A 14,587-nucleotide genomic window follows, 5' to 3' on the forward strand; every position below is an offset into this window, starting at 1 on the left:
AATCCTCACTAGGGTCGCGGGGGGGGGGGGGCTGGAGTCTATCCCAGCTGACTCGGGTGAAGGCAGGGGACACCCTAGACAGGTCGCCAGTCTGTCGCAGGGCCACATACAAAGACAAACAAGCACTCTCACATTCACACCTACGGGCAATTTAGAATAATCAATTAACCTCAGCATATTTTTGGACTGTGGGAGGAAGCCGGAGTACCCGGAGAGAACCCACGCATGCACAGGGAGAACATGCAAACTCCATGCAGAAAGATCCCGGGAAAGCCGGGACGCGAACCAGGGACCTTCTCGCTGCAAGGCGAAAGTGCTAACCACTATACCACTGTGCAGCCCGTATATAGTTCATTTTAGTTTTAATTAAAATGCATACTGATTGATTCATTGACCATTAAATTGGACAGATGTGACACTGTGCCAAGTAATGCAAACTTCAACAGACTTTAGAAGTCAAAGCAATAGATGATGACAAAGTTCTGCTCTTGGAACAAAAAGATGAGGGTAGAACAAGTGAATGATTAGCACCTCCCCTCATGTATCAGCCATTACCAATGAAAACACCAAACCTCAGAGACATGTGATGGAAATGGTCAAGCCAGTATGACTGAGTAGGCATTAGTGTGTGTCCATCAGTCTTGTATCCTTTAATCTCTAATTTCTTATGTCACTTCTTCAGATATTAATATTATGCACAACAACAATTAAGTGTTGTTCCACTTTTATATTTAGAATAGATACACAAGACCAACTCTCTGACATGAAAGCCATGTGAAAAGGGAAGAAAAGCCCCTTTGTATTCACACCTTTAGAAGACCAACCACAGCAGTGCTAAAGTTTCCATTCATCGTTTGTTTGTCAGTGGTGACTGAATTTGTGTGTTTGTGTCTCTATGTTTCAGGTGTGAACAGTGTTGTGCACACAAAGACCAAGCCATAAAGTACAATGGAGGACATGAAGTAAAAAGCAACTTTTTAAGTCTGCTTTTTGTTTTAAATTACATTTCATAGTTGTTACTTTTCCTTTTTCCACCCTCTTGTATGTAACTGCATGTTTATTTTGTGTAAACTGACTAGATGTTAGGAATCAATAATTTAGGTTCCAAATTGTATTGACAGGACAATCTTTATGGTCAATAATCCAGCTGCATTTGTTGTATTAACAAAACTTTTGTAGATCTTTTTCAGGTATTTTTTCCTTTATTGGACAGTGAACAGTGAAAGAACAACATGGGGTTATAGAGGAAGGTGTGAAGTGATGCAATTCCACAGATGAAGTTGAATCCAGGATGTTGTGGTTTTATGCTGCTGAGGAGTTTTGTGCTAAAAACATCATTGTCAGACCAGCATGCTTTGCCTCATGGTCAACAGTATGTAGACCTTGATAAAGGCCACAAAACCAAAATGTTCCAGTCTGACAAATGTTGCTGGTTTTAACTGTTTAACATTTTCTCTCCATTTTGCAAGTTGATGAAACTGTTCCAGAAACCTCCACTCTACTTCTCTCTGATGTTGACACTTGCAGGTGAAACGATGGACAGGAAGTTACAAAAATATTGATCAGGGTGCTTTGGTAGCTCCTCTGGTAGAGCCTGCACCATTATCGAAATAAAAGGCAACAATCCTGGAAAGATTATCTGTTGACCATTTTTAAATTGCTGTTCTTTTGAATTAAATTACATTTTAAAGTTACTTTTTTCTGTGCCCATCCTCATGTTTATGTCACTGTGATGACTGACATGAAACACATATATTTTTGACTGATATTTAACTCAGGGAAATTGCAGTCTGATGCTACTTATTACATATTTAGAACAACACCATGTTTTGACTTGCAGTTGACAGCATGTTGACCTTTAAAAGGACCAAAACCAAAATGTTTCAGTCTGTTTCTTTAGATTGTCTATCTATTGTCAGTCTCTTTACTGTAGATGTAGAGTAGTTATGCCAGAAACCCCCACTGGGCTGCTATATAGTGTCAGTTGAAATGTATTGTCACACTGCCTCACAACAAACTCTGGGGTTCAAATATTGTTCCATTTGTGATTCTCATCGAGGTTCATATGGCTTCTACTCTTCAGATCAAGACACTTACTAACTAATAGTTAGCTAATCTATTAGCTTCTGGGAGATTAAAGTACAGTTGATTTAGACTAGAGACTCACAGTGACAATCAACACTGGCTGAATAATGACATCTCTGGGACGTAAGAGACGGGGAGCATCGCCTGGATCTAATCACTGCAGTTGATTACTATGATTTGGTTAGGGCTGTGTATCTCTATTACACACCCAAAATAGAAAAGATCCAAATGTCTCTTAATCTTAAGTAAAACTATCCTCTAGCTATGACCATGAAAAAACAAGCTCAACTACACACAACTGTATTTTTGTTGACAAATCAGTTTAGACGTATGCCCGCATTCTCCACCATTAATATACGTATATATGTGGGGAAATGTTTGCTCCAATAGGGTTTGAATGCGAATGAAGAATTATTATACAATCTAACTGCTACTGAACCAGTGATATATTTAGATCAGATAACTATAGCAATGCTGGTTATGAATCACCTCTTGTTGCAATGTCCAGAAGAACGTCAACACAAAGCAAATAATGCGGTCAATGTTACAGTGTTCTGAGATGAAGGCATGAATAGACCACACTTGTGAGCAGCAGTTAATTTGATGGTAGGCTAATTTGGCAACTTACAGGAATTCACTTTCTGAGGCAAAAAAGAACTGACAGAGTTTCACCAAGTTTTCAGCAGCTGAAAGTTACTGGTGTGTGTGTCGTGATGCTGTGGCAGTGAATTCTTGAAAACTGAAAGTTAGTGATAAAAGATTGAAGACAATTTTATATTAGAGTTAACAGCTCAAATCCACTGTGTTTGATGAGAGGCGTCCTGGGCTCTGAACATTACATTCATTCATGTGAATGGAAAAAAAAATTTTTTTAAAGATATAAATATGAAAAATAACATTAATTATGTCCTCAGTAAGCTCAACATTTTGACAGTCAAGTGAATGTTGTGTGATGTTGATCTTGAGCAAAAAATGCACATTTTACATAGAGTATATGTGTTGGTACAGGATACTGTGTGGGAGGAAAAGCTGTCTTGAGATTCCCTTTAATATTGATGTTTTACTTATTATTAAAAATTAACATATTTGTGAATCCAATTCAGGGGTTTATTAAGGGGCTGATTCATTTTTAAGGTGTATTAAACATATGTTATTTTGTTAGACGATACTCAGGCATAAAGTATATCATGCAACACAGATGCCCTGTAGCTTGATTTGAACCATGGACTTCATTTTCTGTGGTGTACTCTGTAAAACTGTAACTCTTTGGCTACCAGAGGGCTTCACAAATTCACTTTGACAATATGCTTGTTTGAACTAATCCTCGTGGTTTCACACTTTCACATCAGACACGTGGTAAGAAATTTTAGCTGTCTAAAGTTGATGTTTGTGTGTTTAGCTGAACCACAGAATATGAGGGCAGAGGATGGACATTACTTTAACAAAGATGAAAATATTTGATGTGAGCTTGTAGCATTCTTGTCAACAAAATGCTGAAACATCATTAAAATGAGTGAGTAAACAGATAAGAATGAGGTGATGAAGCCCTGGATGTGACCGATGTGGCAGGAAGTGCACTTCTGAATCTTTATTCTGTGACAACCAATCAGATGCATTTGGCAGTGTGACATAAAGGGTCTTGGCCGAGTTACATCCCCTCCTACGCTGATTTAAACAGCGACAAGGTCCCTGAAAGCAGACAATGTCAGGATGATTGTGTTGTGGATTACACTGCTTGTTCTTCATCAAGGACGTGAGTGCTTTCTAAATTTTACATGACGTTTTTGCAGTCTGGATTTCCCAAATTATTGTGACTTAACTTCTTCTGTATTTTATGTTTTCTCTCCATTCAGATACACTCATTCCAGTGATCACAGTTCAAACTGGTGAATCTACAACCTTAACATGTGATCTGCGTAAAAATGATATCAGCAGACTAGAAGTCCACTGGTTCAAGCAGAGTGTTGGAGATAATCTGAAACTAATTGTGACTCTTCGGAAACAGACAACACCTCAATTTGCACCAGAGTTTTTGAGCGCAAGATGGAAAGTTAATAGTGATGACAATTTTCCCAACCTGACTATTTTGAGAACAATCCAAGGGGACGAGGGAATCTATCACTGTGCTTTCATTACATTGTATGGCACAACATCTGAATGGATTGGGACATATTTGATAGTAAAAGGTAATAATCTGAGCTACTTTGTTTGCTGTTTTGCAAATGCTTCGTCCAGTAAAACACTACTGTATACATATTGAAGAATAACTGTCACTGAAGATGTTCTGAAAACACTTGCTAAACATTTTTCAGTTTCAATCTAATTAAATTTACATTTATTTTGAATTTCTTCTATTTAAATCCAGATGTTACCTCAAACACCGATTCAACTGAAGTATAGTATCAATTATCCCTGTTTATATCACTAAGATGTAAAACTACTAAAGTCACATTTGAGGTTTTTCTCAGACTTTCAAAATGTGCTTTGAGGTGTCATCCTGTTAACAGTTTTTTCATTACACAGGAGACAGTCAGAAGACATCAGACTACACTGTTGTTCAGCAGTCCACAGCATCACATTCAGTCCATCCAGGAGAATCACAGACTCTCCACTGTTCAGTCTTCTCTGACTCTGAGAACAAAACATGTTCAGGAGATCTGAGTGTGTTCTGGTTCAGACCTGGATCAGATAAATCTCATCCAGACATCATCTACACTGATGGAAACAGACCTGATGAATGTGAGAAGAGATCTGACACTCAGAAGAGCTGTGTTTATCACTCCTCTAAGACCTTCAGCTCCTCTGATGCTGGGACTTACTACTGTGCTGTGGCCACATGTGGACAGATACTGTTTGGAAATGGAACTACTCTGACCAATGGTATGATTTTATGTTCAGCACTGAAGATATACAAAATATGTTAATAACATCATCAGTAATTATTCTATTTCTCTTTCAGACGCTTGTTCACAAACTGCACAATCTGAAATGATTGGTCTGGTGACAGCAATAACCTGCTTGGCCATTTCTGTGATTGTGAATATCGTTTTAATCTGTTACCGAACACAAAGAGCAGCACAGGAACAATTCACAGGTAAATGTTGTTTATTGAGTCACATTTTACACAGCTGGGATTTTACTCAAAAAGTTTCAAACATCTGGCCTAATTTAATAGATCTTTGTAGATAAATATTATTAATTCATATTTACATACTGCACTGATGACAATGATGAATTAAATTTGTTCCTTTAGCATTTGATGCTAATTTGGGTGTCAGATAAAGGACATCATATTTCTGTCTTTATTTTTCATTAGGAATTGAATTCACCTCATCACAAGCAAGACATGACAATTTGAGACAATCAGTGGTTGATACTGTAAGTAATGATACTAAATCACATTATTTATGGTTATTTATCAGTATGATTCCCAAAAGCTTGATATAACAGTATGACTTTACAATGATCCTTTTATTTTCTGCACAGACTGAAGGTGGACATGATCTGAACTACGCTGCGCTGCATTTCTCTGGAAGGAAAGCTGCACGAGGAAAGAAGAAGACGGAGGTGAAGACTGAGGAAAGTGTATATTCTCAAGTTAAACTTCAAATGTGAACGCGTCTATGAAAAACTTCAATCTGTTTTTCGATAAAAGACTGAATCTTGATCCCATCAGTGTGCTGAAGCTTTACTGGTGAAATGGACTTAGAGATGTTGACAAAGCAACCTATTGGTTGACTGTGTTCCCTGAGATGTTTACTTCCAGTAGTTTCTCAGTGTCAACTGTGAGGAAAACTACATCTCTGAAGAAGAGGATTTGTGTTCTTCACCGTGACCTTCTGATCTCCCCACCTAACACACAGAACTTGCAATGCAGGAATGAACTGAACAGTTTCAGTCAGAACATTAAGGAAATGCAGCATCACTGGAGTGATGATCTGAACTCAGTCTCTGATGCCAGGTTTAGTCGGACCAGTATGGAAGAAGAACAAATCGAATCTGAAGTGTTTGTGGAAGATGCACACATGAGACACAAACACCCACCTTCTCTCTGTCGCAGACCACAGCCATAAAATCAGAGAGACTTTTTATTCTAAGCATATATACTCCCTCGGTTTTATTTTTATTATTGAATGTATGTACTTGTATGTTTAGATATATTATAAATATATTTTCATGTAGCCTAAAGTCTACAATTGTTAAGTTTATTCTTATGTTTACACCTTTTATTGTTATCTCAGGAACCATATGAGATGACAATATTATGTTTGGTGTTATTCTAATGACATATTCAGTGGTTTTTCAGATCTGTGATCATCATAGATATTTTACAATTGGATTTCTATGTTGAAGAAATCATTTCAAATGAAGTTCTAAAGGTATTTGGCCTCTGACTTCTCCTGGACAGTGAAGCTCAACACCATCCCTTGGGAGGAACATGTTGGTTAGATGCTGACTTGAATTTGGCTCCAAAATTTTCTCTATAAAGGAAAGTCACTGGAATGCAAGGCCTTTGAGAAGCGACAGGGGCTCGAGCTCAGAGAAATTCATGATGTTTAACTAAAACAATGGTTCAAAACTGAGTTTGTTTATGATGGCTTTAAGAAACGCATGGCTTAACTTTAAATTAGGGATTTGTTTTCCTATGCGTTATTTAAAGTTGGTCTTCTTAAGTTCACTTTAATACTATTACAGCACAAATATTTTCTCCATCACTATGAGAATCGACTCTTAGTATTTTTACTTCGCCACACTTTTGCAATGCAAACCTGCCAAAGGGCCTCCTTGTCTCTGTGTTTCCTGAATGCCACCACCAGGGAACCACAGAGGAAAAGAGTCTGGCTATGGACCGGCCCTGTTGTGGTTGCATCAGGCGCCTTTTGTTCGCTGAGTGTAGTGAGTGGGAGGGAGTTTAGACCTGAACGAGAGAGTTCACATAGGAGGGAGCTGTTTTCAATTCAGTTATGGTCATTAATTAATCCCTGAAAAACTTATCTCTGTGTATGAAACTCTGGCTGTCTGAATTCATGTTTTTTGAGACAGTCATTGGTACACTGCAGTTTTAAGGTGGAAATGCTCAGCCATGACTTTCATTATAATGTCTTGTATCAGATAAAACCACAATCTGGAAATGTGTACAAGATATGAATCCTAATTTTTACTTGAGGGATTCTTCTCATTTCAGTAAAGATGTCCACTTTAGTGAAAAGACATTTTTGTCTTCCTGGTCTCACAGCACTGTAAAGGCTTTCTATATGTCTGTCATGAGAACAACAAGCAGAGCCACATGCAGCAGCTACACTGACAGAGAAAAACTGTGGTGAGACATTTCTCTGCCCTTTGACCAACCACTGAAGCTGTTTACTCAGAAAAGACCTGACTATGGCCAAAGAAGAACTACAAAAGGCTTCAGCATGCTAATTTTACCTGAACAATTTGGAATTGTTGTTTTTTTCACCTACTTTTTTAAAGTTAAAAACAGTATCTTTCTTGTATTTTTAAACCACAGGCTACTACAACCACACACATCTTGGAGCTTATATTATCCAATATACTGTATATAGTTCATTTTAGTTTTAATTAAAATGCATACTGATTGATTCATTGACCATTAATTTGGACAGATGTGACACTGTGCCAAGTAATGCAAACTTCAACAGACTTTAGAAGTCAAAGCAATAGATGATGACAAAGTTCTGCTCTTGGAACAAAAAGATGAGGGTAGAACAAGTGAATGATTAGCACCTCCCCTCATGTATCAGCCATTACCAATGAAAACACCAAACCTCAGAGACATGTGATGGAAATGGTCAAGCCAGTATGACTGAGTAGGCATTAGTGTGTGTCCATCAGTCTTGTATCCTTTAATCTCTAATTTCTTATGTCACTTCTTCAGATATTAATATTATGCACAACAACAATTAAGTGTTGTTCCACTTTTATATTTAGAATAGATACACAAGACCAACTCTCTGACATGAAAGCCATGTGAAAAGGGAAGAAAAGCCCCTTTGTATTCACACCTTTAGAAGACCAACCACAGCAGTGCTAAAGTTTCCATTCATCGTTTGTTTGTCAGTGGTGACTGAATTTGTGTGTTTGTGTCTCTATGTTTCAGGTGTGAACAGTGTTGTGCACACAAAGACAAGCCATAAAGTACAATGGAGGACATGAAGTAAAAGCAACTTTTAAAGTCTCATTTTTGTTTTAAATTACATTTCATAGTTGTTACTTTTCCTTTTTCCACCCTCTTGTATGTAACTGCATGTTTATTTTGTGTAAACTGACTAGATGTTAGGAATCAATAATTTAGGTTCCAAATTGTATTGACAGGACAATCTTTATGGTCAATAATCCAGCTGCATTTGTTGTATTAACAAAACTTTTGTAGATCTTTTTCAGGTATTTTTTCCTTTATTGGACAGTGAACAGTGAAAGAACAACATGGGGTTATAGAGGAAGGTGTGAAGTGATGCAATTCCACAGATGAAGTTGAATCCAAGATGTTGTGGTTTTATGCTGCTGAGGAGTTTTGTGCTAAAAACATCATTGTCAGACCAGCATGCTTTGCCTCATGGTCAACAGTATGTAGACCTTGATAAAGGCCACAAAACCAAAATGTTCCAGTCTGACAAATGTTGCTGGTTTTAACTGTTTAACATTTTCTCTCCATTTTGCAAGTTGATGAAACTGTTCCAGAAACCTCCACTCTACTTCTCTCTGATGTTGACACTTGCAGGTGAAACGATGGACAGGAAGTTACAAAAATATTGATCAGGGTGCTTTGGTAGCTCCTCTGGTAGAGCCTGCACCATTATCAAAATAAAAGGCAACAATCCTGGAAAGACTGTTGACCATTTTTAAATTGCTGTTCTTTTGAATTAAATTACATTTTAAAGTTACTTTTCTCTGTGCCCATCCTCATGTTTATGTCACTGTGATGACTGACATGAAACACATATTTTTGACTGATATTTAACTCAGGGAAATTGCAGTCTGATGCTTCTTATTACATATTTAGAACAACACCATGTTTTAACTTGTAGTTGACAGTATGTTGACCTTTAAAAGGACCAAAACCAAAATGTTTCAGTCTGTTTCTTTAGATTGTCTATCTATTGTCAGTCTCTTTACTGTAGATGTAGAGTAATTATGCCAGAAACCCCCACTGGGCTGCTATATAGTGTCAGTTGAAATGTATTGTCACACTGCCTCACAACAAACTCTGGGGTTCAAATATTATTCCATTTGTGATTCTCATCGACGTTCACATGGCTTCTACTCTTCAGATCAAGACACACACAGGTCAGTTAACTCAAAAATTTATTTTCAGTTTTGGACATTCTGTGATTTCCGTGACGTTCTTCTACTTTCATTTCTCTGATATGTTATATTACTAGGATGTTGCCATGATTCGCTCTGACTTGCTCAGCGGCAGACACATGCAAGCATAACTAATAGGTAGCAAATCTATTTAGCCTCTGGGAGATTAAAGTACAGTTGATTTAGACTAGAGACTCACAGTGACAATCAACACTGGCTGAATAATGACATCTCTGGGACGTAAGAGACGGGGAGCATCGCCTGGATCTAATCACTGCAGTTGATTATTATGATTTGGTTAGGGCTGTGTATCTCTATTACACCCATAGGAGAAAAAAATTAAACATCTTTGGATCTTAAGTAAAACTGTCCACTAGCTATGACCATGAAAAAAACAAGCTCAACTACACACAACTGTATTTTTGTTTACAAATCAGTTTAGACGTATGCCCGCATTCTCCACCATTAATATACGTATATATGTGGGGAAATGTTTGCTCCGATAGGATTTGAATGCGAATGAAGAATTATTATACAATCTAACTGCTATTGAACCAGTGATATATTTAGATCAGGTAACTGTAGCAATGCTGGTTATGAATCACCTCTTGTTGCAATGTCCAGAAGAACTTCAACACAAAACACACAATGCGGTCAATGTTACAGTGTTCTGAGATGAAGGCATGAATCGACCACACTTGTGAGCAGCAGTTAATTTGATGGTAGGCTAATTTGGCAACTTACAGGAATTCACTTTCAGAATCAAAAAAAGAACAGAGTTCCACCAAGTTTTCAGCAGCTGAAAGTTACTTGTGTGTCGTGAAAAAACTGTCTTGAGATTCCCTTTAATACTGATGTTTTACTTATTATTAAAAATGTATACATTTATGAATCCGATTTCAGGGGTTTATTAAGGGGCTAATTCATTTTTAACGTATATTAAACATATGTTATTTTGTGTGACAGTCAGGCATAAAGTATATCATGCAACACAGATGCCCTGTAGCTTGATTTGAACCATGGACTTCATTTTCTGTGGTGTACTCTGTAAAACTGTAACTCTTTGGCTACCAGAGGGCTTCACAAATTCACTTTGACAATATGCTTGTTTGAACTAATCCTCGTGGTTTCACACTTTCACATCAGACATGTGGTAAGAAATTTTAGCTGTCTAAAGTTGATGTTTGTGTGTTTAGCTGAACCACAGAATATGAGGGCAGAGGATGGACATTACTTTAACAAAGATGAAAATATTTAATGTGAGCTTGTAGCATTCTTGTCAACAAAATGCTGAAACATCATTAAAATGAGTGAGTAAACAGATAAGAATGAGGTGATGAAGCCCTGGATGTGACCGATGTGGCAGGAAGTGCACTTCTGAATCTTTATTCTGTGACAACCAATCAGATGCATTTGGCAGTGTGACATAAAGGGTCTTGGCCGAGTTACATCCCCTCCTACACTGATTTAAACAGCGACAAGGTCCCTGAAAGCAGACAATGTCAGGATGATTGTGTTGTGGATTACACTGCTTGTTCTTCATCAAGGACGTGAGTGTTTTCTAATTTTTACTTGATGTTTCTGTAAGCTGGGTTTTCAAAATTATTTCGACTTAACTTCTTCTGTATTTTATGTTTTCTTTCAATTCAGATACACTCATTCCAGTGAAAACGGTTCAAATTGGAGAATCCACAGCCTTAACATGTGCTCTGTCTAATAATGATATCAGCGGTGGAGAAATCCACTGGTACAAGCAAAGCATTGGAGATAATCTGAAACTAATTGTGACTCTTCGGAAAAATGCAAAACCTCAATTTGCACCAGAGTTTTTGAGCGCAAGATGGAAAGTTAATAGTGATGACAATTTTACCAACCTGACTATTTTGAGAACAATCCAAGGGGACGAGGGAATCTATCACTGTGCTTTCATTACATTGTATGGCACAACATCTGAATGGATTGGGACATATTTGATAGTAAAGGTAATAATCTGAGCTACTTTGTTTGCTTTTTTGCAAATGCTTCATCCAGTAAAACACTACTGTATACATATTGAAGAATAACTGTCACTGAAGATGTTCTGAAAACACTTGCTAAACATTTTTCAGTTTCAATCTAATTAAATTTACATTTATTATGAATTTCTTCTTGTTTCACTGATTCAGCTGAAGCATAATAGTAATAATCCCTGTTCAAATCAGTAAGATGTAAAACTACTAAAGTCACATTTGAGGTTTTTCTCAGACTTTCAAAATGTGCTTTGAGGTGTCATACTGTTAACAGTTTTTTCATTACACAGGAGACGGTCAGAAGACATCAGACTACACTGTTGTTCAGCAGTCCACAGCATCACATTCAGTCCATCCAGGAGAATCACAGACTCTCCACTGTTCAGTCTTCTCTGACTCTGAGAACAAAACATGTTCAGGAGATCTGAGTGTGTTCTGGTTCAGACCTGGATCAGATAAATCTCATCCAGACATCATCTACACTGATGGAAACAGACCTGATGAATGTGAGAAGAGATCTGACACTCAGAAGAGCTGTGTTTATCACTCCTCTAAGACCTTCAGCTCCTCTGATGCTGGGACTTACTACTGTGCTGTGGCCACATGTGGACAGATACTGTTTGGAAATGGAAATACTCTGACCAATGGTATGATTTTATGTTCAACACTGAAGATATACAAAATATGTTAATAACATCCTCAGTAATTATTCTACTTCTCTTTCAGAAACAGCACGATCTACAATGATTGGTCTGGTGGTAGCAATAACCTGCTTGGCCATTTCTGTGATTGTGAATATCATTTTCATCTGTTGCCGAACTCAAACAGCAGCGCGAGAACAATTCACAGGTAAGTGTTGTTTATTGAGTATAGCATTTGATATTGCTGTAATTTTAGTTTAAATGTTTCAAACGTCTGGTCTAATTTAATAGATCTTTGTACATATGTAATATAAAGTAATTCTAGGACATAATATTCTTATTTTTATCCATCATTGGGAATAGAATTCACCTCTTCACAAGCAGGACGAGACAACGTAAACCAACTAGCAGTTGATGCGGTAAGTAATAATCCCAAATCACGCTATTTTAATTAACTGCCAACTGTTCAATATAACAGTATGATGATGTAAATATGTAAATAACATGTGTATGCACAGACACACACTCACACACACATTCACACACAAGTGCACTCCTGCATAATGTACACTGCACTCTAACATCAATAACCTTACCTAATTTATAACATTGCTTCTTTATTTTCTATTTTTCTACTGTTTTTAAAGAATGTTCTTTTATAATATCCTATTGTTATTGCACAGCCTCGAGAAACAGTCATTTTGCATTCAATCTTGCACCCCTTAACTTTATAATGATGCTTCTTTCTGCTCAGACTGAAGGTGGACATGATCTGAACTATGCTGCGCTGCATTTTTCTGGAAGGAAAGCTACACGAGGAAAGAAGACGACAGAGTTGACGCCTGAAGAAAGTGTTTACTCTCAAGTTAAATACCAAATGTGAATATATCTATGAAAAACTGGTAATTTACTTATAGTACTGAGCTCTTAAATTGAAAAATAATAATACATGGAACTGAACACTCTCTTATTTTATTAAAAGCAACCTGTTTAATGACAAAAGACAAAATCTCCTCAACTGTATCTGTGATGAAACCTCACTTGTCATGGTTTTGTTTGCTTCATATAGTTTTACTTTGAAAAAAGATCCCTGTCCGTGTGTGTTGCTAGCTATTTAACTTCCTCCCTTTGTATGTTTTCTATCCTCCTTTTAATTGTCCTCATTAGTTTCATCCATGCCTTGTCTTCCTAATCAGTTCTCTGTGTATAAAAAGTCCTGTGTCTTCCCATCTTTTGTCAGTTTGTCCTACCTCCAATCCTGTTTCTTGATCACCTGTTCACCTGACTGGTTTCTGCCAGATGGATTTTGCTTCTTTGAATTACCTTCTTCATTTATGCATGCGTTTCTCGCTGGATCACAAGCTTCCTTTCATTTGTTCACATATAACCTTCCAGGAAGTTTCTTTATTAAAGTTGGTGTTTTTGCCACAACCTGCAAGCCCTCTGCTGTGTGTCTGCATTTTTGTTTTGTTCCTGACATACTCTGACAATGAACACCATTTTTTTCCCAAATATTTTTACAAAATACAGTAAATGATATGGGATCCAATGTACGATAAGTAGGTTAAAAACACAGAGCGTACCTGCCATCAGACACAAACTGCTGGAAGGAGATCCATTAATCTGTCAAATCCAGAGTAAGGTTTTCTCCACTGTTAGGTTATTGGCATTGTCATTGCAGTGCACTTCCACTGCAGCTTTTCAGTTCACAGTGATGCAGATCAGAGTGGCAACCCTGTCTACTAGAAATGTAGTTAATGCAGCAATAAATGTGCTTTGAAGAAAAGATAACATTGGCTGTAAAACTTTTGGCAGTTTCATTAGGAAAGTAATGTTGAAGACAGAGTTGAGGACAGAAGAAAGTGTTCATTCTCAAGATGCATGCCAAATCTGAATGCATTTATGAAAAAGTGAAGCTTACTGTACTGAGCTCTGAGGCTGAAAATAAATAAATGAAACAGAAGACTTTGTAAATTTATCTAAACCTCATTTGACTTAGAGATGCTAAGCTGCATGTTGGTCGACTGTGTTCCCTAAGATGTTTATTTACAGTAGTTTCGTAGTGTTTTTGCTGATATCGACCTGCTGATCAGATCCACCTGTCAGAAAAGCTCCTCTTCAGCAGTCAAACCAGAATTCACTCCCTGTTCATTTCCATGGTGAATAAGACAAAAGGCATTCACCCCTGATCATAATCTGACTTGCATTCTTCACTTTGAAGACAGTTCATCTAATTGAACTGTGACCCCCAAAATGATGAGAATCTCCAATGTTCAGCTAGTTAGAGAGAAGATGTCTGATTGACCTCTCAGTCACAAATTGTTTATATTCTCATTTTACAGCTGCTTAGCAGAATATTATGCGCAGCAGGATGTAGTTTGGTTGAAGTGAATATAAGAAGTATAATAGAGGTTTAAGACCAGAAATAGTTTGATAAAATGCTGTAGAATCTCTAACTTTGTGGGCTGCTGTTGGTAGGCCTACCTATGATATTTTATTGGAAAAAATGGGGCCTTTTATGAAAATAAT

At 37.3% G+C, this 14,587-nt stretch overlaps 2 protein-coding genes across 2 annotated transcripts; both read left to right on the forward strand.

The window, feature by feature from the left end:
* The first annotated feature begins 3,768 nt into the window (after positions 1-3,768).
* On the forward strand, positions 3,769-6,266 carry LOC129350395 (uncharacterized). The gene is made up of 6 exons (XM_055016842.1): positions 3,769-3,838; positions 3,939-4,271; positions 4,609-4,965; positions 5,045-5,179; positions 5,402-5,463; positions 5,572-6,266. The coding sequence occupies exons 1-6, from the start codon at positions 3,796-3,798 to the stop codon at positions 5,698-5,700; spliced, it is 1,059 nt and encodes a 352-aa protein (XP_054872817.1). The 5' UTR covers positions 3,769-3,795; the 3' UTR covers positions 5,701-6,266.
* A 4,798-nt stretch (positions 6,267-11,064) lies between these two features.
* On the forward strand, positions 11,065-13,490 carry LOC118471582 (uncharacterized). The gene is made up of 5 exons (XM_035957009.2): positions 11,065-11,390; positions 11,708-12,064; positions 12,144-12,266; positions 12,422-12,477; positions 12,813-13,490. Exons 1-5 carry the CDS (start codon positions 11,363-11,365, stop codon positions 12,939-12,941), a joined length of 693 nt encoding a protein of 230 aa, XP_035812902.2. The 5' UTR covers positions 11,065-11,362; the 3' UTR covers positions 12,942-13,490.
* Positions 13,491-14,587: the final 1,097 nt, after the last annotated feature.

The sequence above is a fragment of the Amphiprion ocellaris genome, chromosome 13 (genome assembly GCF_022539595.1).
Source record: "Amphiprion ocellaris isolate individual 3 ecotype Okinawa chromosome 13, ASM2253959v1, whole genome shotgun sequence".
In the NCBI taxonomy this organism is placed as follows: Eukaryota; Metazoa; Chordata; class Actinopteri; family Pomacentridae; genus Amphiprion; species Amphiprion ocellaris.